Here is a 24,355-nt window from a genome sequence, read left to right as displayed (position 1 = left end):
GTGGCAGGCCTTTTTTCAACAAAAAACATGTTTATTTTTCATGACTAGTTAACTTACATCACTGAAAAAAGTAGTGCTTTAAAACATATTGCATATATTTGTCATCATGTGTCACTATATCCTTAATTTCTGATGTATCTCTAGAAAATAGTATGTTGAAAACCTCCTGAGATGAAAAAAATAATACCAAATTATGTTGACTGATCGTGGAATGTTACTGTCTATGAAAGAGTCCTAAGAAATCATAAATGAGCTTTAGAAGGAGTAGATGTTAACTGTAAGCTAGTTAAATAATACAAGATCAAAGGAAAACAACCAAAGATGTGAGATGGCTGTCAGAGATGGCAGAGGTGTGATCACGTTATCACGTTTCAGGTGTAACAGGTGGTGTGTTCCACCTGTTTTATTTCCCAATTGCTCTAGGACAGAGGATTAGCATACTGTTAGCTAACCGTTAGCACTGGAAAACGCTGGTTTCTGGTCAGTGCTGGAAGTCACAGCCATAGGTTAAGGTATATTTGTAGCAAAAAATTGCACAACAGTAATTGTACTTTACAGAAAAAAACTTTGAACCAGTGACTACATTGTTTTAACTGGCATCCACATGAGTGTCAGAACCCAAGATTTTCCAGCTGGTTACAATGCAATGTGGAAAATTGTAGTGTTGAGCAGGACTCATTACAGTAATAATATTACTTTTCTCTGTAATGAGTAGTGTAACAAATTACTAATAAAATTTCAGTAATAAAATCGCAGTTACCCCCCAAAACAAATAACTCGTTGCAACTTTATTTTTGTTATCACTCCACGACTGACTTGAAATGCAACGATCAATCACATCCCCAGATTCATTTTCATAATCGTCATGCATGTATGTCATCGAGCAGCAAACTTGGATGATAGAAACACTTAACATTCAGGGGCTAGAAATATTTCCATTACTTTGATTTCCTTTCCGAAGACTCTTAACATTGCAAAACCCACAACATTAAAGCTGAAACACCAACATCAACAACCACAGCACAACAATGTGACGCCCGTGGATATACACCGCATCAAAGGTGAGCTTTCCTCAGCCGTGGAGGATAGAACCATAACTGGATTTGAATCATGGACAGCTGCAGACTACAAAGAATTAATGGCAGTTGTGGTTGGATATGTGGCAGATGAAATGTTGCCTTTCACCACGACTGACTCTGTCTTTCAGACTGATCTTTGGTATATACCTGTCAAAGGCAACAATAGACCCCATGTAAAAAAAATATTTGCAAGCTATCTAGCCTTAGCTGCACTTAGTGTAGATCACCCTGACATTTACACAGAGGTGCACATGCCAAGTCTGAAGTTTCAGCAGAAAGGACGCAATTAGCTTAGTAATATTTTGGGGGTGGAACGGAAAAGTAATTTAACAAGTAGTGTAACAAATCACTGTTTGCAGGGAGTAGTAAGTAAAGTAATGATACTGTCCAAAAGTGTAACGAATAAGGAGTAATAAATTGTATATTTGGAGGAACAAGCCCAACACTGATTATAATGAGATTATGAATGTTGTTGTCTTTATCCGTCAGTGGTATCAATGTTGTAGCTGATCAGTGTATAGCCCCGTTTCCACCGAGCAGCACGGCACAGTTCAGCTCAGTACGCTTTTTTCCCCCCTCTGTTGGGGTACCTAGCACACAGATCTGGTACTAAAAGGTGGAGCTGTGAACACTGCAGTCTGATTGGTCAGTAGAGGACGCTCACTCTGCTCAGGGCTGAGTTGTGGCTGGCTTTGAAACTCATGTAACCACTGTTCATACTGTGGAGAGTTTTATTAGTAAACTGGAACTATAAAACGAAAGGATGTTTTGCTGCCTCTCACAGCAGCTGGAGTCTGAGAGAAAAATAAGTCGCTGGGCCGACTGCCTGCGACTTTTAAGGTGGAACATTGACTTATGTTAATGCATCAGCTGACGACGTGAATTCATCAGCACACCTCAAATTTCAATGACAACTCTGACCACTACTTTAGTTGCAACTGTCTCTCTACACGTTTAGTAATGAGTGGATCTTCAAGCGTTCAAAATTTTTTATTAATTGCGATCTGATTATGTGAACTGCATATACTCTAATGCTCAAAAAAAGGTGTCGCGAGCATTGTTCCTGGGGGCTACAGCAATACTAAACCCCTGAGCTTGCCTGAGAAGGAATAAATGCACAAACCTGCTTTTTTAAATATCCAATTAAGAGAGACTCTCACTGCAGCCAAACAAGGTGCAGACTGATAAAGGAGGAAATACAGTGAGTGACAACAACCCCACCCACATTTAAGTTTGTGGTCGAAACACTAAGTGGACCTAGAGTCTACAGTAGGTACCATGTCTGAAGGGTTACTTTTGGATTCAGTCGTGGTTATTTGTAACATTCAACCCTGACATGGCTTGGAGCTGCTTTCCACCCAGTTCTGTTTCTTTTGTGCTCACTAAACATCCCCTGATTAAAAACAGATGACAAAAATTGTATTTAGTCTACCCTGTGAGAGGACTGCTGAAGACAAAACGCACCACTTAGTAGAAACACAGAAAACAAGAAAAAGTCAGTATGTGCTTTAAAGGCCACTTCTGAACCCACACAAACACACATTTAGCTGGGCTTTTCAGGACATATGTAGGACAATAGAACATTAACCATATTCTTAATAATGGGAGGTGGTGGGTGGAGGTTGTGTGCCAGGTGGTGGGCTAGGACCATCTCCCAGGAGTCGATCAGCTGAACATTCAGTCCTTTGAACATGGCTCGGAGCACCCTGTTACACTGCCACGAGTGCCAGTCGCTGTTGGATAGCGACACAGAGGGTGTCAAAGCTTTGGGGTTCCCTATCCGGATGACAACCAGTGTGTCTGGAGCCCTGTCCAGCAGCCGCACCACCGCCCTGCGGATGCTCTGCAGCCTCCGGATGTAGATCTCAATGGGGAAAGTGCCGAAGTGAGCCCAGATGCCAAAAACTACCACAGTGTTGCTGCCTCCAATCAAGCCATCTAGTTCGTTGGCAATGTAATGAAGCTCGCTGGTTGAAACAGGGACAATACGGATAGGCGGGCCGTGGAAGCGGTACCTCACCAAGATGTTGTTTGCATAGTCCAAGGAGATGTAAGGTCCAGCTTTCTTCGGGCTGTGCATGTCAAACTCCTTTAGGTCTAAAAGTATTACAGAGGGAACAGATTAAGCTGCAGTCTGAACAAAACCAAACTGTTGTCAAAAATCCCAGTGGATCAGTTACCTGGTAGTGCTGCATTAAGGTATTCAAACCACTGTCTGACGGTGGAGTCTCCATACATGTGGACCATCTTGCCTTTCAGACACTGTTCAATGGTAGAGACGTTAAATTCACGAACTGTGGTGCCCTTTAGTGCTCGCCACACACCTTGGTAGTAATATCCAGAGGGTCCGGATGTCACACTGCTGCTCTTCACTTCGGGTTGACCTCGGAGGAAATTAAAGAATAAGAGTGAGGTTATTTTATGTTTTTCTTATTGCCAACAAATCCCATGAAAAGACCAAAACAAAAAGGTATAAAGTGATTTTTATGAACCTCTTATGGACTGCCCTTACTCCTGAGACACTAGATGCACTCTTACAGCAGGGCTTTATAGTGCTGCGTTTAATCAAATCTGTACTTAGGGTGTAGGCTCTACGTAGACGTGTACTCTATGCCGTACCCTACGCCGCACTCTTTGTTGTAGACTGACGTGCACCTCCCCAGAAATCTAACCACACATGGCAGCGACGCAGACCTCCTGTTTATTTTTGTAAACTGAAACCATTTCCCTCAGTGGAAGCAAAGCTTTTATTTACTTTATTTATCAGACAAGAAACAATAAATTGTTGAGACAATAAACCCCCCCAAAAAAGCATTTTAAGTGTTGTGTACTGGGCCACTAGGTACATTTATGCAATGTAAATGCAAAAGGCTTATGCTAATGACGTTTGCATGTTGTATATGTGGGAAAACATGTCCAGTATGAGACAAATGTTTTGTCAGTGAACCATGTGAGTCACAATGGAGTCTAATTTTGTGCTTTTGTTTAATACTGATGCAATTTGTTATTGTGTGTTTTAGGTGTGTTTTGAATCAATTAAACTTTAAAACACACCACACAGTGGTGGAGAAATCCCATCGCCGACCAGTGTTTTGGAGTTGTAACCACAGAGCGACACAGACACAACCACACAAGCAAAAATGCTTGAAAGGGCATCGAGCCAACCATAAATCAGCCTTAACAGCAGGTGCCCCTCTCATGAACTCTTCTCAAATTGGCCTACATACAACTCTCTACTGGAGAACACTACCAAGAGAAGTGTTATGATAGCTTTATTGGTAGTTAAATTAATGTCTTGTAGATGTGGGTGGGGTTTAGGCAGGGTCAGCACTGACGTCACACTTGGGGGTTGGTGGTATTGACTCATGAGCCACACCTGGAGGGAGAGCTAGAGAGGCCTTTGAGCTGAACGGGCACGCCACAAGGAAGGCGCCGCATACAAGACAACTCTAAAGACAATAAGAGACTGAGAAAGCATTTGACACGCCATCACAAATTATTCATGTAAATACTCATTTACTCTGAACAAACACGAAAGAAGTGTGAGCTGGCCGACTGGTTTGACGGAACAGCGACGGGTCAATGTCCAGTGGATTCGCCCGACTGGAGTGAGCTGGTTCCGAGGAGCAAAAGCAGCGGCCTGGCAGTGAGGTTGCACTCACCCAGATAAGTCCAGGTACATTTCTCACATCTAATGCAACACGCAGGGAGAGGGACTAAGTTACAGGCTTGCTAGCCTTAGTTCAGGTTTCACAAGCCAGGTTTAGCATAGCAGCGTAACATAAGGTATCGTGTTTTTTCCACATTTTTTCCCGCCTGTTTCACTGTCAGTATTACACTAAGTTTTGAATTATTATCATTATTTTTATTATCGTTATCATTATTATCATTATTGTTACAGGCAGTGGTGGCAGTAGTAAAAATCATGCTTTACCTTCTTTTTTTGGCAAGACGGTGATACCAGTAGGTCCTGAAGCACGAATGTAGACTTTCAGGTTGACACCACTGCAGAAAAGCACACACAGTCTAATTAAATATGTCTTAGACACACTACAACATGAACTGCATAAATACAAGTACAGAGGACAAAACCCTAAAATCATTTTATAAAGTTAAAACTAGAAAAGTCAAGCAGAAAAAAAATGGGAAATAACTGCTTCTAAGTTAAACATTATACATAACCTTTCCTCTAAAACGAAAACGCAAAGGGCCCTATCTGGAGCCAGTGTTTGGTTTGTCTGTTCTGAGCTACTGTAGAAACATGGCAGTACAACATGATGCACTCAGTGGATGAGGACCTGGGGCCTGTATCACAAAGCGAGATCAACCTTTCCTGTGTTACCCAGACCTATCCTGGGTTGACTAACCCTAACAATGGCAATCAGGATAATCGGTATCACGACGCTGGATATCAACTCAGTAACTCAACCCAGGGTTGCTTTATCAAGAGCCGTGAACGCACACGCAGCGGACCAATCACAATCATGAGAGAAGCGCAGCATCACTGAGCGTCACTGAGCGTCCTCACAGAGTGCCGTATGTGAGGGGAAAAAAAAGTATTTCTCGTGAGGATCAGAGATTAATTCTACTAAAATATGAGGAGGAGAAAAGCAACATTACAGAAAAGGCCAATACCATGGCAGCTGCAGGAGGAGGAAACCTGCATGGCAACGCATAACGGGATGAATAATGTTTAGTTTTAGTTTAGACTAGTTTATTTGCACATAATGTTAAAAACAGACAGTATAAAATTTACAAGGTTAAAAAAGAAAAGTGCCGGAGAGGTTAGAAGCCACTAAAAGCTTATCAAAGAAATTCCCCTGTCAAAACATCAATGAAATCACATAATAGAGAAGGAAAAAAAAAAAACGGGTCAGGAAAGAAGAAACAGAGGAGGAGAGAGGGAAAAATCAAGACAAATCAAGGTAGCAAATAAAATTATGTGTATGTTAAATTACTCATCACTGGTTCAAGTAGCTACAGTACCTGTACCTGTACATCTGACACTGATCACACCCTTGAATCCCATGAAATCAATGCTGCGCAGATGAACTGCGTGTATTACAATTATCGTCTAACATCATTGCGTCTGATAAATTGGTCTTCTTTGTCATAACATTATATATGCTACAATAAAGCTTAAAGCTGACGTCACAATTAAATCATATCAACACCAAATTGATAGTCTGAATAAAATCATCCTGATATTGAGCTGTGTTAGAAATTAACAGCTGCACAAAAATATACCTAGTCTCCCTCTTTAAAAAACAAAAAGGAAAATCCCTCAAACACCATGAAGTGTAGACATGATAGGCTACTTTCCACATTTCCAGCAGCGAAGCTGTCAATTAGGCCCATTATCTTTAACAGGGATCATTTCCTCCAACAAAAAAAAAATGTTGGCACTAATTAATGGTGCTATTAAGTGTCTGCAAATGATCAGTTTCTTTCTTATGAAGGGGTGGGATGAAATTTCGACTTCTTTCCACTCCTTTTTGAACAATCTTTTCATTGTCAGGTTGTTGTTGCTTTTTCTTTTCTTTTTTAATGTTCAAAATAAACTTTCAAATCAAAATCAATCAAATTAATTAAACTTCCCGTGACTGGGCTGCATTTCTGTCAGCGGAGTCATTTTTTTCCGAACAGCTGATTGGCCAGGGAGTGGTGCTTTTTATAGGATCAGATTCAACCCTGAACTTACCCTGCTCCGAGCAGGATAGCCGTTCAGAGTACGTTACCATGGTGATCTACCCCGATAAGAAATGAACCAGCTTCATGAGACCGAAAACCCAGGGTTAACCCTGAAGTTACCTCGCTAAGACATTAATCCTGCTTCATGATACAGGCCCCTGCTCCTTATGTAGATATAAACAGCTCATTCTAAGGAAAACACAGTTCTTATTTTCAGGTGATCGTACACTGGACCTTTAAGGTTTCTGAAAAGACCGCATCCAAAATTAAATTAAATTGCAATGAATTTACAAGCAAACATACATGAATCACATCAAATACTGCCCGGTGTTCTTCATGAATGTAAACTATATTTCAGACTAGTGAGTCGGGTTTGTTTTATTATTAAAAACCTCTAGATTCAATCTTAAACCTTCCATCAATTAGAAACAAAAGTAACACTGGATGTATGTATTTACTAGAGGCCACACAAAATGCCAGTCCTGTCTCTCCGCCCCTCTCACCTTTTAAAGAGCTTAGTTTCATTGGTGTTGATATTTAGTTTGTTTTCTCCCATGGCGTGGTTGATCCTGGCATCACAGCTCAGGCTCTTTGGTTTATAACAGAACCAAGGCTCGCCTGTGCGCAGGTCAGTGTAGTTGCACAGTGGCTTGATTGGACGCAGACAGACGTTACACATGGCAGTTTCTAAGAGTGAGCCTGAGCGGAAGAGGCTCCTGAAGTAAAGGCTGTCAGGTCGTTCTCTGTTCAGCCTGTTCAGCACTGCGATAGCCTCACTGGGGTGAACCATTATCACCTAATTGGACAGAGAACTACAGTTTTTACAAGGCCCGATCAAGTTCAGTCATATCAGTAGAGACAAATACAGAAGTAATAATCTCAAAGATTTCCATTTAAGTAAATGTCTGTCTACTCCTACAGCTTTACATTACATTACATATTATCAATACAAACTTTATATGTGCTGTGCGAGAAGTGAAGTTAACAGGCATATAAACGGTGACTAAAGGGTACGGCCTAAGTGAACAATCACAGATTAAATACAGTACAACCACATTTAACATGATAATTTTTACCTGAACCTGTGCGTCTCCTTCCCAGAGTAAAGAGAACCCAGCAGTGTAGCTCCCATTGAGATGATCGACAACCTGCCCAACCACACCTGCCCCAAGCTTCTGATTGTGCAGCCGGGCGAGTAGGAAGTCCCCCCCAGACTTCCTGGGACGGCCCTGGAAGTCTGCCATTTTGATGGTAACCTCCAGCTGATCCCCCACATGCCACTCTCCTCTTCCCCTCTGTGGGACGATGGTGAAGTTACTGTGAGCTGGATCACTGGTTTTCTCCACAGAAAAGGGAGCTGACAAAAGTGGAGTGTCAGGCCAGGCAATGGTGTCTAGTAGAAAGCGGTTCTCCAAAGCGTCCTCGGGGAACAGTGGCCTGAAGGTGCAAAAGTTGTAATGCATGTCGGGCTCAGTGAAAACTCTTGGGATGATGATGGTGGGGTTCACTGTGTGGTGAAACTGGCAGAGGGTCGAGAGAAGGAGGGCGACAACAGAGTACATTTACATGTTCAACATATTCTAGTTTTTGCCCTTATTCCCAAAAAGACAATATCCTACTAAGCTGTTTGCATGGCAAATGAAAAATTAATATTCCACTAATATTTCCGATTAATGGGCCCTAACATGTCATTTATCTTGTCAAAATATGGATAAGTAGAACAGCTGAAGCCACTTCACATTTTGCGTCTTTGCATCAAAATAGTATTTTTCAGCTTCCTACTGCTGATGGACTTGTTCAACCATGCGAACACATCCTACCTCCCTCCATTCCTTCCTTCACCCACCTTCTTGAATGTGATGATGATGATGATGCAACATGTCCAAAAGCCTGTTGATATCCAAGTCTTTCGTAATGTTTAAAAGTAAATGTGTTTCTTCTTACAATCAGAAATGTGGGCTTTTCTGTTGGGCATGCATTTCTACACCAGCCTTGCAAACTGTTGAGGAGTTGGTTTGTGTACGATAGAGAGCTGACCATACACAGGTGAGAGGCTATGTGTCGCTAACTGCGGTTAAAAACCCCAAATTGAGACACATATTCCAAATGCACTGTGTGCATTTCCAAAGAATGCTATGAAAAAAATAACACCGGCATATCCCACATGTTTAAATTGGAAAATGCTCAATTTGGAAAAAGGCTTAATTCAGAATATCTAAACGCAATATCCTGTTTACATGACATGCATCAAATTCAGAGTAGTCATGTTTGGAATAACAGCATTGGATTCGGCTGTGAAGTGCAGCCAAATTAAAAGTTGGGGATGGTTAAACTTAAAGCAGCGAATTGCAGCCCATCAGTACACACACTCCTGTGACAAGTTCACCTATGTTACAAAGAATTTCTACCCTCCTGAAACATATGCACTTGCCCACTGATTGCAGAAAAATGTAATTATTGTGGTGAGCCACACTTTGCTGCTGCTTTGCATGTTTTCAGCGTTAAGGTACAAAATGACTCCTAGTCTTTTCACAAATTCCAGTGATGAGAGAATCCAAATACAAGCCATTAAATCTCATCATCCCTTCAGTGGCCAGCTGTTTTGGGGCATCTCGCTTTTTTTAAAACTATATATTTGTGATCCATTTGTAAAGCTGTACATCTTTAATAAGAATAAATGCAGCTGTCAGCACGTCAAGGTGCAGGACTGAGATGGGAAATACCATTTAACTGCACTTACTTGCAGTGAAGAACGTTACTGTTGTTGAGCCACATTGAAACACACATATATACAGTACAGGCCAAAAGTTTGGACACACCTTCTCATTCAATGCGTTTTCTTTATTTTCATGACTATTTACATTGTAGATTCTCACTGAAGGCATCAAAACTATGAATGAACACATGTGGAGTTATGTACTTAACAAAAAAAGGTGAAATAACCGAAAACATGTTTTATATTCTAGTTTCTTCAAAATAGCCACCCTTTGCTCTGATTACTGCTTTGCACACTCTTGGCATTCTCTCCATGAGCTTCAAGAGGTAGTCACCTGAAATGGTTTCCACTTCACAGGCGTGCCTTATCAGGGTTAATTAGTGGAATTTCTTGCTTTATCAATGGGGTTGGGACCATCAGTTGTGTTGTGCAGAAGTCAGGTTAATACACAGCCCACAGCCCTATTGGACAACTGTTAAAATTCATATTATGGCAAGAACCAATCAGCTAACTAAAGAAAAATGAGTGGCCATCATTACTTTAAGAAATGAAGGTCAGTCAGTCTGGAAAATTGCAAAAACTTTAAATGTGTCCCCAAGTGGAGTCGCAAAAACCATCAAGCGCTGCAACGAAACTGGCACACATGAGGACCGACCCAGGAAAGGAAGACCAAGAGTCACCTCTGCTTCTGAGGATAAGTTCTTCCGAGTCACCAGCCTCAGAAATCGCAAGTTAACAGCAGCTCAGATCAGAGACCAGATGAATGCCACACAGAGTTCTAGCAGCAGACCCATCTCTAGAACAACTGTTAAGAGGAGACTGCGCGAATCAGGCCTTCATGGTCAAATAGCTGCTAGGAAACCACTGCTAAGGAGAGGCAACAAGCAGAAGAGATTTGTTTGGGCCAAGAAACACAAGGAATAGACATTAGACCAGTGGAAATCTGTGCTTTGGTCTGATGAGTCCAAATTTGAGATCTTTGGTTCCAACCGCCGTGTCTTTGTGAGACGCAGAAAAGGTGAACGGATGGATTCCACATGCCTGGTTCCCACTGTGAAGCATGGAGGAGGAGGTGTGATGGTGTGGGGATGTTTTGCTGGTGACACTGTTGGGGATTTATTCAAAATTGAAGGCACACTGAACCAGCATGGCTACCACAGCATCCTGCAGCGACATGCCATCCCATCCGGTTTGCGTTTAGTTGGACCATCATTTATTTTTCAACAGGACAATGACCCCAAACACACCTCCAGGCTGTGTAAGGGCTATTTAACCAAGAAGGAGAGTGATGGAGTGCTGCGGCAGATGACCTGGCCTCCACAGTCACCGGACCTGAACCCAATCGAGATGGTTTGGGGTGAGCTGGACCGCAGAGTGAAGGCAAAGGGGCCAACAAGTGCTAAACACCTCTGGGAACTCCTTCAAGACTGTTGGAAAACCATTTCAGGTGACTACCTCTTGAAGCTCATGGAGAGAATGCCAAGAGTGTGCAAAGCAGTAATCAGAGCAAAGGGTGGCTATTTTGAAGAAACTAGAATATAAAACATGTTTTCAGTTATTTCACCTTTTTTTGTTAAGTACATAACTCCACATGTGTTCATTCATAGTTTTGATGCCTTCAGTGAGAATCTACAATGTAAATAGTCATGAAAATAAAGAAAACGCATTGAATGAGAAGGTGTGTCCAAACTTTTGGCCTGTACTGTATATATAAAAAAAAAATAATATTTAACATTACAAACAGGGTCCAGCCTTCAAACGGTCCCACTAAAACCAAGTGCTCACCTTCAGAACTTCAATGTTGCGTTGCACAAAGATTAGGACACCCACAACCAGAAAGAGGAATCTCTTCTGCTTGTTGCCTCTCCTTAGCAGTGGTTTCCTAGCAGCTATTTGACCATGAAGGCCTGATTCGCGCAGTCTCCTCTTAACAGTTGTTCTAGAGATGGGTCTGCTGCTAGAACTCTGTGTGGCATTCATCTGGTCTCTGATCTGAGCTGCTGTTAACTTGCGATTTCTGAGGCTGGTGACTCGGAAGAACTTATCCTCAGAAGCAGAGGTGACTCTTGGTCTTCCTTTCCTGGGTCGGTCCTCATGTGTGCCAGTTTCGTTGCAGCGCTTGATGGTTTTTGCGACTCCACTTGGGGACACATTTAAAGTTTTTGCAATTTTCCAGACTGACTGACCTTCATTTCTTAAAGTAATGATGGCCACTCATTTTTCTTTAGTTAGCTGATTGGTTCTTGCCATAATATGAATTTTAACAGTTGTCCAATAGGGCTGTGGGCTGTGTATTAACCTGACTTCTGCACAACACAACTGATGGTCCCAACCCCATTGATAAAGCAAGAAATTCCACTAATTAACCCTGATAAGGCACACCTGTGAAGTGGAAACCATTTCAGGTGACTACCTCTTGAAGCTCATGGAGAGAATGCCAAGAGTGTGCAAAGCAGTAATCAGAGCAAAGGGTGGCTATTTTGAAGAAACTAGAATATAAAACATGTTTTCAGTTATTTCACCTTTTTTTGTTAAGTACATAACTCCACATGTGTTCATTCATAGTTTTGATGCCTTCAGTGAGAATCTACAATGTAAATAGTCATGAAAATAAAGAAAACGCATTGAATGAGAAGGTGTGTCCAAACTTTTGGCCTGTACTGTATATATATAAAAAAAAAACAATATTTAACATTACAAACAGGGTCCAGCCTTCAAACGGTCCCACTAAAACCAAGTGCTCACCTTCAGAACTTCAATGTTGCGTTGCACAAAGATTAGGACACCCACAACCAGAAAGAGGAAAATGGCAACGTACTCTCTTCTCGTACAAGCTCTGGCCTTCGTAGTAGTCTTCATCTTCTGTTGCAGTGTAGCACTGTGGTGACTTCTTCTGCTGGAGGATTAAAAGATAAAAACAAACAAACAAAAAAAAAAACAAAGGGGCAACTGACACTTTGTTAAACTAAAGAATATCACTTGCTAAAATCTGTGAAATCCTCTTGATACGAATGACAAGACATTAGACTTTCAGGTCATGAAACCATTATGACTGTTTAATCATCAGCCAAAGCCAGAAGGATGTCTGACTCTTTTACAGTTTAACAGGAAGAGTTCAATATTTGAAAACGTTACATTAAGACCCTGCAGTCTTTCCATCCTGACAGCACACTTTGCAAAATTACCCTTACAACAAGTTGCACAAATGTCTCTTATCATTTTCATTAAAGATGCAGAGTTGTAATATCCAGCACAGCTTTACCTACTTACATTTCAGAACTCCTGACCCCCTCTCCTGCTCCAGGATTCCTAAGATCAGAGAACCAAATGTTGTTAAAAGTGCCGTGGTCCAGACCTAAAACAAAGGGCAAGCATGCTTTTACTATTTAAGCCCCAAAGTTATGGAACAAAGTCCCCCTTAACATCAAATCAGCTGAGTCAGTTCCTCAGTTTAAAAAGCTGTTAAAAACCCACTTGTACAGAATGGCATTTTTATAACATTGAAAGATTTTGTATGTGTGTGTGAATGTGAAGCCTTTATGTGTATATATAGACATATATGTATAAGTATAAATATTATGTTTTTTGTAACTATAGTTGAGAGAAGTGCTATAGAAATAAAGTTCATTATTTATCATTATTATTCAGAGGGGCAGGAGTAGAGAAGAGAAAAAGTTTGAAGACAGAAAACTCCAGCAACACTCCCAGTATGCAAAACACCACATTTAAGCTTGTGGCCTTCAACAGGGTCACCGTAAAATACACAAGAAATCTAGAAATATAAAAGATAACCAAGATTCTGTAACTGTATCGCCTATTTATCGCTTAAAATGTCTTCATAAACAAATTTTAGCGCACTGTTTGGCTGAAATATGAGAATCTGTGAAGAAGCGGGCACCATACCATTTACTGTATTGTAAAACAGGCTGGAGAAAGAGTTAAAACGATAAAACTAAGAGATTCTGATAAAATACGAACCAAGACATTGTTACTGCGTTGTCTAATCCTCTCCTAAAATGTTTTCAGCGGCATATTTTAGCTTACCATTTGTCATTCGAGACTGCTTGTCACCAGCCGGCCGCCATTTTGTTTCCTGCGGAAAACCTGAAAACAGGCAAGTTTGCGTTATGTCACTCTTCTCTTTTTTGAGTTAATGACGGTTGGCAAACTACCTTTGAGGCGCATTACCGCCACCTACCGGACCCGAGTGTGGGGTAGTAGATTGGCAGGAAACAAAACAAACAAAAAATGACTAAATTCTCTCTGTTAATCCTGTTGCTCTTAAACAATTAAATAGAAGCTTATGTTTATCCCTTGATCTCTTTCCAAGTAGATTTTATTAGGACATGTTTGACTCTTTCCAGGGTGTTACAGTGTGTACACAGCCCAGTAGGATACTTGCCTATTCTATGGAGAGTGTCATTTAATCCAGTGTGTCCTATCCTCAGACAGGTTGGGCTCCCACTCTGTAATGTACCAGCACCTGCATGTTTTTGAATCCTGTAAAATGTCTTCCTGTGTCACTGAAGTCTCAATATTCCTGCCAGGTTTTGTACATGCAGTCTTTAATGATAATTTTGACCTCTGATTTGCTTAGTGGTACTTGCAGGTCAATTCATTGTTAATGATTGTTTAGCTAATATGTCTGTTTACATTACGTCACCCACCAACTGGAGCGTTGATTATGCGTCTCTCATTAACCCTTTTAAACCTGGAGTGACATCACTTTTCTTGTGCTGCATTCAGGTGCCTTTCGCAAGTATGAGAGCCTTTGAACCCTGAGCAAATTGGTGGGATTTCTTTCAGAAACATGGGGGGAAAAGGCAATGAGCAACTTGGTAAAGAAAAAAAGGGTCCCACAAATTCAAAAAAAAAAAAAATTGGAATTTAGAATTATTTTAAATAGGGTAAAAGGCAATGAGCAACATGGTAAGAAATGTCCAACAAATTCCAATAAAATAATAGATTAAGAATTTTTTTTATTTTATTTTTTTTAACTAGGGGGGGAAAAAGGCAATTAACAACTTGGAAAGTAATGTCCCACAAATTAAAAAACAAAACAAAAAAGATTTTTAAAAAATAGGGGAAAAAAGAAAGAAGCTACGGAAAAAAACTATGTTTATAACTTATTACATAAACTTATTGAAATTATTCTACAGAATTATCAATCAATCAATTTTATTTATAAAACCCAATATCACAAATGACACTTTGCCTCAGAGGGCTTTACAGCATACGACATCCCTCTGTCCATATAGGAACCTCGCAGAAGATAAGGAAAAACTCCCCCAAAAAAAAACTTTAATGGGGAAAAAATAGTAGGACAGACATGCAGCAGATAATGTACAGAACTGATCAACATAATAAATTAACAGTAATCCATATGACAAAATGATACAGAAAGAGACACAGAGAGAGAAACAGGACAGGTAATTGTGGTACAATATGTTGTAGGTATATATTAATATATGATAGTATATGTATGTGACAATAATCATGTGTGTATAATAACAGTAGAAGTATGACTAATGATAACAGCAGCAGCAGGAGGCATCAGGCAGGACCACGGCAGCAGCACAACCACGCCACACAATCCAGGCACCGCTGTGATACGAGTTAACCTGCCAGACAGTGGAGCACAAAGGCTCCGGAGAAGAAGCCAATTTAGTGACATGCAGTAACAGATCGTGAATGTTAGCAAAGGAGAGAGAGAGAAGGTGCTCGGTGCATGATAGGAGGTCCCCCGGCAGACTAGACCTAAGTCAGTCTAACTAGGGGCTGGTACAAGGCAAGCCTGAGCCAGCCCTAACTATAAGCTTTATCAAAGAGGAAAGTCTTAAGTCTAGTATTAAATGTGGAGACAGTGTCTGCCTCCCGGACCGCAGGAGAAATGTGATCTCGCCTCTTAGTTCCTGTTAGTCCATGTGCCGCTGCATTCTGAATTAGCTGGAGAGTTTTTAAAGACTTATTACTGATCATAGGGAGTTACAGTAATCTAGCCTAGAGGTAACAAAAGCGTGGACCAATTTTTCTGCATCTTTTCGGGTCAAGATAGGCCTAATTTTCGCAATATTACACAGATGAAAAAACACAGTCTGTGAGGATTGTTCTAAATGAGAATTAAAAGACAAATCTTGGTCAAATGTTACTCCGAGGTTTCTTACGGTAGTGCTAGAGGCCAGAGCAATGCCATCCAGAGAAACTATATCCTCAGTTTCTGAGGTGCTTGGAGCCGAGAACAATAATTATAATAATTAGAATTTTAAGCATTTTTTTAGGTCATTTCCTTGTTTGTTTTTAACTTTCTTTCTTTCTTTCTTTCTTTCTTTCTGTCATTCTTTTCTTTACTAATTTTCTTGTTTTGAATTTTCTCTTTTATTAATTTCTTGCAAACTTTGGGGGTCATTTCCTCTTTTGTAGCCTACTTCCCATGTTTTTGAAACAAATAAAACCAGCTTGCTCAGGTTTCAAAGGGTTAATATGGAGAGTATTGGTTACTCAGGCAGAGGGAATCTCCCGATTGACGTGTAGCTTTGTCTGTTGTATCTGGATAACGAAGTTCTTAATGACATTTACAAAATGCTCTTCAATTTCATATGAAAAAGTATTGTCACTTAAAGAAATCTGTTCTCATTAATGCTGATAAAAGTGGTGGGAAAAATTCCTGGATTCTCATACTCTAAATAATACATTTAAGATAAATTGGCTGAAACAAAAATCCTACCTCCATTTGGGACATTATACTCTCCATATACTGTACTATCAAAGCTTGATGGTTTAAATTTCTTTCTTGATTTATGACTACATTATTGATAGAATCCCTGTTAAAAATGCCTGCTTTTCATCACCAGGCCTTCTTGTCACAGACTCTTATCTACAAACACAACTTTTCACCTCATGATTTTTATATATGGAAACTGTATTTGCCAATTTTATTTATCATTTAAAGTTTCTGCTGAGTATTTGTGAATGTTATCTCTCAGTTATTTTTATTTACTGTTATTTCTAATGGTTCCTGTGGAAATTATCTTGCTGCACATCGCCTCTGTTATACCTCCTGGGTTTCCGTAGCTCCTCCTGTCTGTCCTTCACAGTGTTGTTTTGCATTGCTGGGATTAAGTGGCATTGAAAAATGACAGAACCAGGAGTAAACTTAATCAGTGTCTTCAAAGGGACCTATCCTTAAAGGGCAGAAGGCTACTCTCTATAGCAGATATGCTATCTCCTTAGATGTTGATTTAAAAAAATAGTTAAGAAACTGACCAATTGCTCTAAAACTTTATTTGGAAGAAAAAAACTCATTATATAAAAAACTGAACACATTCAAGATCAGTTTTATTATCAGATTAGACACCATTTAACATCTGATTTCTGGTGTAAAATGCTGTTATTCTGGATGTTTACGAGCAGAGGTGCAGTAATAGGTGTCCAGAAGGCAATTAATGTGCCATATTGTCTTCTGCGGGATTGAATAAAAGCCAGAAAATGATATCTTCAAGTCGTCATCTGTCCATGCCTCATCCACACATGATAAAAAGCCTATTTTATATAAACACAAATCCCTCTTTAAACTATACTGGTTTCACAATAATGTTGTGCATGTTGCTCAGTTACTGAATAAGGACGATCTTCTTTATTCTTATGATGTTTTTGTCAGAATATAATATACCTGTATCACCAGGGGGTAATGAAAAAGTCTTTGGTACAGTACTCTCTGTAGTCTGTGTGCAGTTTAAATCTCAACCAAATTTCCCACACTTATCCTTGTTACCTCCATCAGACATATTAGTGGTCAGAACTAGTTTTTCCAGTAATTCTAGTAATAACAAAAGATTAACAAGACCTCTGTTTCAAAGGGATACTATTACTTTTCCGTATGTGATCTCATACTGGAATGAAGTTATTCCATTCCAACTGTGCAATATTTTTTTAGATTAATTTGACGTACGATGCACATAACTGTACATATGTCTTATGTTTAATTACAATGCCTGGCCAAAAAAAAAGTCGCCACCTGGATTTAACTAAGCAAATAGGTATGAGCCTCCTATTGGATAATTACTGCATGGGCGATTATCTTTCAGCTGGCAACAAGTTATTTAACCCCAACTGGTGCAATGAGTTGCTTCTCATTTCCTAAACAACCATGTCGAAAGACACATCCCGTGGTCGTGGAAAAGATGTTAGTCTGTTTGAGAAGGGTCAAATCATTGGCATGCATCAAGCAGAGAAAACATCTAAGGAGATTGCAGAAACTACTAAAATTGGGTTAAGAACTGTCCAACGCATTATTAAAAACTGGAAGGATAGTGGGGACCCATCGTCTTCGAGGAAGAAATGTGGCCGGAAAAAAATCCTCAATGATCGTGATCGGCGATCACTTAAACGTTTGGTGAGATCAAATCGAAGAAAAACAACAGTAGAACTCAGGGCTATGTTTAATAGTGAAAGTAAGAGCATTTCCACACGCACAATGCGAAGGGAACTCAAGGGATTGGGACTGAACAGCTGTGTAGCCTTAAGAAAACCACTAATCAGTGAGGCTAACCGGAAAAAAAGGCTTCAATTTGCTAGGGAGCATAAAGATTGGACTCTGGAGCAATGGAAGAAGGTCATGTGGTCTGATGAGTCCAGATTTACCCTGTTCCAGAGTGATGGGCGCATCAGGGTAAGAAGAGAGGCAGATGAAGTGATGCACCCATCATGCCTAGTGCCTACTGTACAAGCCTGTGGGAGCAGTGTTATGATCTGGGGTTGCTGCAGTTGGTCAGGTCTAGGTTCAGCAACAGTATGTGCTCAAAGAATGAGGTCAGCTGACTACCTGAATGGTAGTTAGTTAAAAATCCATTGATGGTTATTCCATCAATGGATTTTTTCTTCCCTGATGGCACGGGCATATTCCAAGATGACAATGCCAGGATTCATCGGGCTCAAATTGTGAAAGACTGGTTCAGGGAGCATGAGACATCATTTTCACACATGGATTGGCCTCCACAGAGTCCAGACCTTAACCCCATTGAGAATCTTTGGGATGTGCTGGAGAAGGCTTTGCGCAGCGGTCAGACTCTACCATCATCAATGCAAGATCTTGGTGAAAAATTAATGCAACACTGGATGGAAATAAATCTTGTAACATTGCAGAAGCTTATCAAAACAATGCCACAGCGAATGCGTGCCGTAATCAAAGCTAAAGACAGCGGTCCAATGAAATATTAGAGTGTATGACCTTTTTTTTGGTGGTGACTTTTTTTTTGGCCAGGCAGTGTATATTGTTGTTTTATTCTAATGATGTATATTGTAGTTACATTTTCACACTTACAGCCTCAGCACAGTGACGATTATTTTTGATATTTTAATTTCTATATCTTAAGCACTAGTGTTAAACACAGTAGCATAATGCACAATTTATTTTTATTTTAATGCACATTTCATTTCTGTTTCATTGCTTTATATTTACACACTTTTATTTCATACTCTTATTCTTACTTCTTATAATTCTCTATTCTTTACATCTGAGCAACCGTAACAAATCACAATTTCCCCTCAGAGATCAATGAAGTATTTCTAATTCTGATTTGCAGATGAGATGGACTGGAAGACAGTCTGGCTTTTACACAACCGATACCTAATCACCAGTACAGTTAAAGAAATTCGTTTTAAACTAATTCATAAACTCTATCCTGCTAATGACTGTGTTAAAAAAGATTTAAGCAAGACACTGATGTGAATTGTAGTTTCTGCTTTGAATGTACCAAAACTGTTGTGCATTTATTTTGGTATGACCCCTCTGTGAAGCACTTCTGGCTTAACATGTGATTTCATCTCTAAAAATATGAATGAAGGTTTTGTCTTGTTATGGAGGAATGTGTTGTTTGGTCTCCTGGAAAGTAACACACATAAGAAAAGCCTCAACAAACATGCGTGATAAAATCTTATCATTATACATGTAAATTCACAGGTTGAAAACCATGCTTTTCACAATAAATTCAAGCACTACATTCTTTTAATTCAACACACTCAAAAACAAAAAGCTATCGAAGCTGTAACTGCTTGTAAGATGTTGAATATATGTATATAGACCCCCCCAACTTTGTCTGTTAGCAGATGATACCACAATTTTTCTGAAAAGTTTAATTCAGGTTCCAAAAGCAGTGGCTTGTATAATATTTTGGGTTTAAAGATGAATTTGAATAAATGTTTAATTGCTAGATGGCACGGTGGTGCAGTGGTTAGCATTGCAACCTCACAGCAAGAGGGTTCCTGGTTCAAACCTGGGGTGGTGGAGCCCCTTTGTGTGGAGCTTGCATGTCCCCTTGTCAGCGTGGGTTTTCTGCGGGCACTCCAGCTTCCTCCCACAATCGAAAACTGGGTGTGACTGTGAGCGTGAATGGTTGTCTGCCTCTATGTGTCAGCCCTGTGATAATCTGGCAACATGCCCAGGGTGTGCCCCAACCCTTTCCCAACGCAGTGGCCCCGCAGAGGTTTGTCATAGGAGGGGCCATTGAAAATCTTGAAAATCAAAACCGATGACTGAATTTGAAAAATTCTGTTATAACAGAAGCTGAAAAGTTTATCAGAGACAATTCATCCTTTCCCCTAAAACATTTTTACAACTTAATATTCATTTCAGACGACACACTACTGACTGGAAATGAGCTTTTAAAGTTTAGAGACACAACACTTAAGTCTACAAGTAATTTCAACACAGCTTTATTCAGCTGTGTCTTTGTGGTAACAGCATTTTTGTATTTGTACAAAATGAAAAACATAAAAGGTGATAATACACATACTCACGGAAAACACACATCTTTATAGTAACCTATTTAGCCTACATGTCTTTTCTGCTTTTGGCTATTTGTTAGGATATTGTCTTTTCAGAAAAGCTTTATTCACCTGTTGTTGTGTCTTTTCACAAACCCTCCTGCTTCCTGCGTCTCTCCTGCTTTAATTTTTCCCGTACAGAAATAGATATGAAGATGTCGAACTTGGACTTTCTCTTTATCCTCTGAAAACTGACACAGCACTGCAGTGATTAAAAAGCTAACTCTACAACAGTCCGTTACTTTAGCTAATCTGATGAAAGCGAAAGTAAGCTGAGTAATACCACATCCATACACCAACGCCCTAAAAACGAACAGTTCACTTAATACACACATTTAAACAAAAATAAATAAAAAACCAACTCACCAGTTTACACTATTCTCCAAGGGTTTCTCTTCCTCCAGTTGTTGTGTAGGCAAACTAACGGTGCAGTACCTGTCAGTGACGCATTGTTTGATGCTGCGTTCACTGATAATCGGAAAAGGCAGGTGCATTCACTAACGCGTGGACACCAGAGTTTCAATTGTTGAACCAACTACTTATCACACCTGATGGGGGGACAGTGTTATTCCAGGCCCTCCCGCAATACGATTTCAATTTTGACACAGTTTTTAGCAGACAAAATTGAAATTAAAGTCATGGTTGATGGGAGATATTTCTGTATTTGGCAGGGTTCTGGTATCAAAAACAGGCGGAATCTCTCCATCAGTCTGTGTCATTGTCTCTCAATGTCCCAACACGTTACCAAGAAGTTGGATAAGATTCTGTATGATTATATTTGAAAGAAATAGCCCATTAGTAGTTGTGTCTTCTTTTGAGAAGACATGCCATGGTATCATTTTATTTGATATTTATTTTATTTATTTTATCTGCTAAGTATGTCTTTAATGTTACCACCTCTCTCTGGCAGAGACTTTTTCAATGCCCTGAAATCTAAATGATGAGATATCATGTTTGAAGTCATTTAAATGTATTGCTCCAGCAGTAGCAGTTTTGGTAAATGATGCGATATATAGCATGTCATAATGGATTTGGGGATCTCAAAAAACAGTTTATGATATTCATTGCTGAACATTTGAATGATTTATGATAGCTTCAAGGCCGATGTGTTCGTTCATAAGATCGACATTTTTTTGTAAATAATCTTGTGTTTTTCTTGCTCCCTTGTTCTTTCGTTTGTAGGTTAGCCTATGTCACACATGGTGCACAGGCTGTTGTTTATTTCTGAGAAATACACCAACGGCCAATTAATTCCTCCATACCTGTGCACACCTGTGAAGTGGGCGAAGTAGTTTTTATTTAAGTTCAGTGTTGGAAATAATGGTGTTGAACACGGAAACGTTAGTGTAAATAATGAACTGTGAGGCTGAAACAGCAGTGTGCAGGACTGTTCAAAGACTCAAATAACATGATGTGCTGAAATGTTTAGGAAAAGGTCTAGTGAGACAAGTTATGGTAAAGCCTGCATCCTTTAGCCGTCAGTAACCAACGGCTTCAGTAGTACATGTTGTGGCCTGTTAATAGCTGCGATGCTTAGCGGTGACTGATTACCCCAGAGATTTAGACGAACATCCTGTTGTCGATAACAACCACTAATGGCAGAGCTCGAAAGCAACTGCTGCTGAACAGACAGTGACTATGTTTACATGCACAAACTGTTACAGTTGTTGTCCTTATTCTGAAAAAGACAACATTCCTACTAGGCTGTTTATATGGATAATAAAAATGACAATTCCACTATAATACTCCTGTTTACATGTAGCTGTGCATACCCCAATTAACACGCCCTAACATGTTGTTTTTCATGTCAAAATATGGAAAAGTCGAGCCACTTATCATTTTGCCTCTTTGCATCAAAATAGGATTTTTTTTTAAAGTCTCCTACCGTTGGTGGATTTGTTGGACCGTGCGAGCTCAGCCTCTCTCTTCCATCAATTCAACCACCGTCTTGAAAAGGTAGGTTAATTGTTGAGATCCAAGTCTTTCACAGTGTTTAAAAGTAGGTCTACTTCTTCCTTTGTGCCTGCATTTCTATACCAGCTTGGCAAACTGTTGTTAAGGTGGTGTGTGTAGGCTACAGTCTCTCCATGACAACAGATGGAGCTGACTGTAAACAGATATTTCAATTCAATTTAATTTCATTAATAAAGCCCGTATTATAAATCACAATTTGCCTTAGAGGGCTTTACAGCATACGGCATCCCTCTGTCCTTAGACACTCACAGCGGATATAGAAAAACTATCCCAAAGAAGAACCTTTACAGGACCAAAAAAAAAAAAAAAACGGTGGAAACTTCAGGAAGAGAAAACTGAGGAGAGATCCCTCCTCCCTCCCTCCTGTACAGTCATCCATATGACAAAATGATACATTGAGAGAGACAGAGAGATGTAGGCAAACAGTAATGACTATAGCTACAATAACATTAATTTTAGTAATGACATGATAATATTAATAAAAGTATTTTGGTAGTATATATTAATATATAATAGTATAGGAGCCATCTATGGTGTAAAATGTGTGTAGGTTGCCAATTTGTCCTGTAGGGGTCACTGTATTGTCATGGTGTCTGCTAATGTAGGTGGGAACCATTCACTCATTGAGAGACACACATCGTTTTTTGAACTGCAGCGCCTGGCCACGTTAAGTGTGGTGTATGTTGCTCTTTGAATTGGTGAAAGTTTGTGTATTTGAAAGGTATATGGACACAGATTCATGAATGATTCTTTAAGACTACAACATAAATGATGCATCAAAGAAGAAGGCAAGCGTGTCAATTAGTCTGTAGTCTGTCTATGCAGCCCTTCAGTGGTTTTAAGTTTAGGCTTAGCTGTAATACATAGTATATGTATGTGACAATAATAATTATATGTGTATAATAATATTAGAAGTATGACTAATAATAACAGCAGCAGTAGCAGACATCAGGCAGGACCACAGCAGCTGCACAACCAAAACCCACGATCCAGGCGCAGCCTATATGCGAGGGAACCTTTGAGACAGTGGAGCACAAAGGCTCCAGAGAAGAGGCCGAGTTAGTGACATGCAGAAACAGGACTTCACAGGAATGTTAAAAATGAAGAAGAACCAACTTTTCACAATCTGACAGCAAAAGAGAGAAGGACAGAAGGGGCTCGGTGTATCACGGGAGATCCCTTGGCAGACTAGGAACATATATCAGCCTAAGTAGGAGCCGGTCCGAGGAGAGCCTGAGCCAGCCCTAACTATAAGCTTTATCAAAGAGGAAAGTCTTGAGTTAAGTCGTAAATGTAGAGACGGTGTCTGCCTCCCGAACCGAAACAGGAAGATGGTTCCACAGAAGAGGAGCCTGATAACTCAAGGCTCTCGTTTCTACTTTTGGAGACTTTAGGAACCACAGGTAACCCTGCATTCTCAGAGCGCAGTGTTCTGGTGGGATAGATGGGCACTAAGAGCTCTCTACAACATGACGGAGCCTGACCATTTAGAGCTTTGTAAGTTAGGAATAGGATTTTAAATTCAATTCTGGATTTTACAGGGAGCCAGTGCAGAGAAGCTAAGAGGCAGAGCAATGCCATCCAGAGAAACTATATCCTCAGATAGAGAGTTTCTGGGCTATTTGGGGCCAAGAACAATAACTTCAGCTTTGTCTGAATTTAACATAATGAAATTGGAGCTCATCCAGGTTTTTATGTCTTCAAGACATGCTTGAAGTTAACTGATCTGTTTCTTCTGGCTGTAGCGATAGATATAATTGTGTATCATCTGCATAACAGTGGAAGTTTACAGAGTGATTTCTAATGATGTTACCTAAGGGAAGCATATATAAAGTAAACAGAATTGGTCCGAGCACAGAACCTTGTGGAACTTTGTAACTAACATTAGTATGCATAGATGAGTCATCATTAACATGAACAAACTGAACTTAATCTGATAAATATGATTTAAACTAGCTTTAGGGCAGAACCTTTTAGGCCAATTAAATGTTCCGGTCTCTGTAGCAGCATTTGAAAGTCAATTGTGTCAAATCTAATAAAACAAGTACAGAGACGAGTCCTTCGTCAGAAGCAA

At 40.0% G+C, this 24,355-nt stretch overlaps 1 protein-coding gene across 11 annotated transcripts; it reads right to left on the bottom strand.

The window, feature by feature from the left end:
* Positions 1-22: 22 nt before the first annotated feature.
* On the bottom strand, positions 23-22,553 carry LOC117256222 (NXPE family member 3-like). Of its 11 annotated transcripts, none has more exons than XM_033625508.2 (9): positions 22,193-22,553; positions 13,531-13,590; positions 12,757-12,841; positions 12,232-12,382; positions 7,847-8,290; positions 7,274-7,566; positions 5,014-5,084; positions 3,260-3,463; positions 23-3,176 (listed from the first exon to the last, which is right to left on the bottom strand). In XM_033625508.2, exons 2-9 carry the CDS (start codon positions 13,538-13,540, stop codon positions 2,623-2,625), a joined length of 1,812 nt encoding a protein of 603 aa, XP_033481399.2. In that variant the 5' UTR covers positions 13,541-13,590; positions 22,193-22,553; the 3' UTR covers positions 23-2,622. The 11 variants fall into 11 exon arrangements, with proteins under 11 accessions (XP_033481399.2, XP_033481401.2, XP_078027138.1 ...); XM_033625510.2 differs by having other exon boundaries at positions 12,757-12,795; positions 22,193-22,551; XM_078171012.1 differs by lacking the exon at positions 22,193-22,553 and adding an exon at positions 20,674-20,814 and having other exon boundaries at positions 12,232-12,379.
* Positions 22,554-24,355: the final 1,802 nt, after the last annotated feature.

This window comes from Epinephelus lanceolatus, chromosome 1 (genome assembly GCF_041903045.1).
Source record: "Epinephelus lanceolatus isolate andai-2023 chromosome 1, ASM4190304v1, whole genome shotgun sequence".
In the NCBI taxonomy this organism is placed as follows: Eukaryota; Metazoa; Chordata; class Actinopteri; order Perciformes; family Serranidae; genus Epinephelus; species Epinephelus lanceolatus.
The sequence above is the reverse complement of the archived record's forward strand: the minus strand, read 5'-3'. Positions and strand labels throughout refer to the sequence as shown.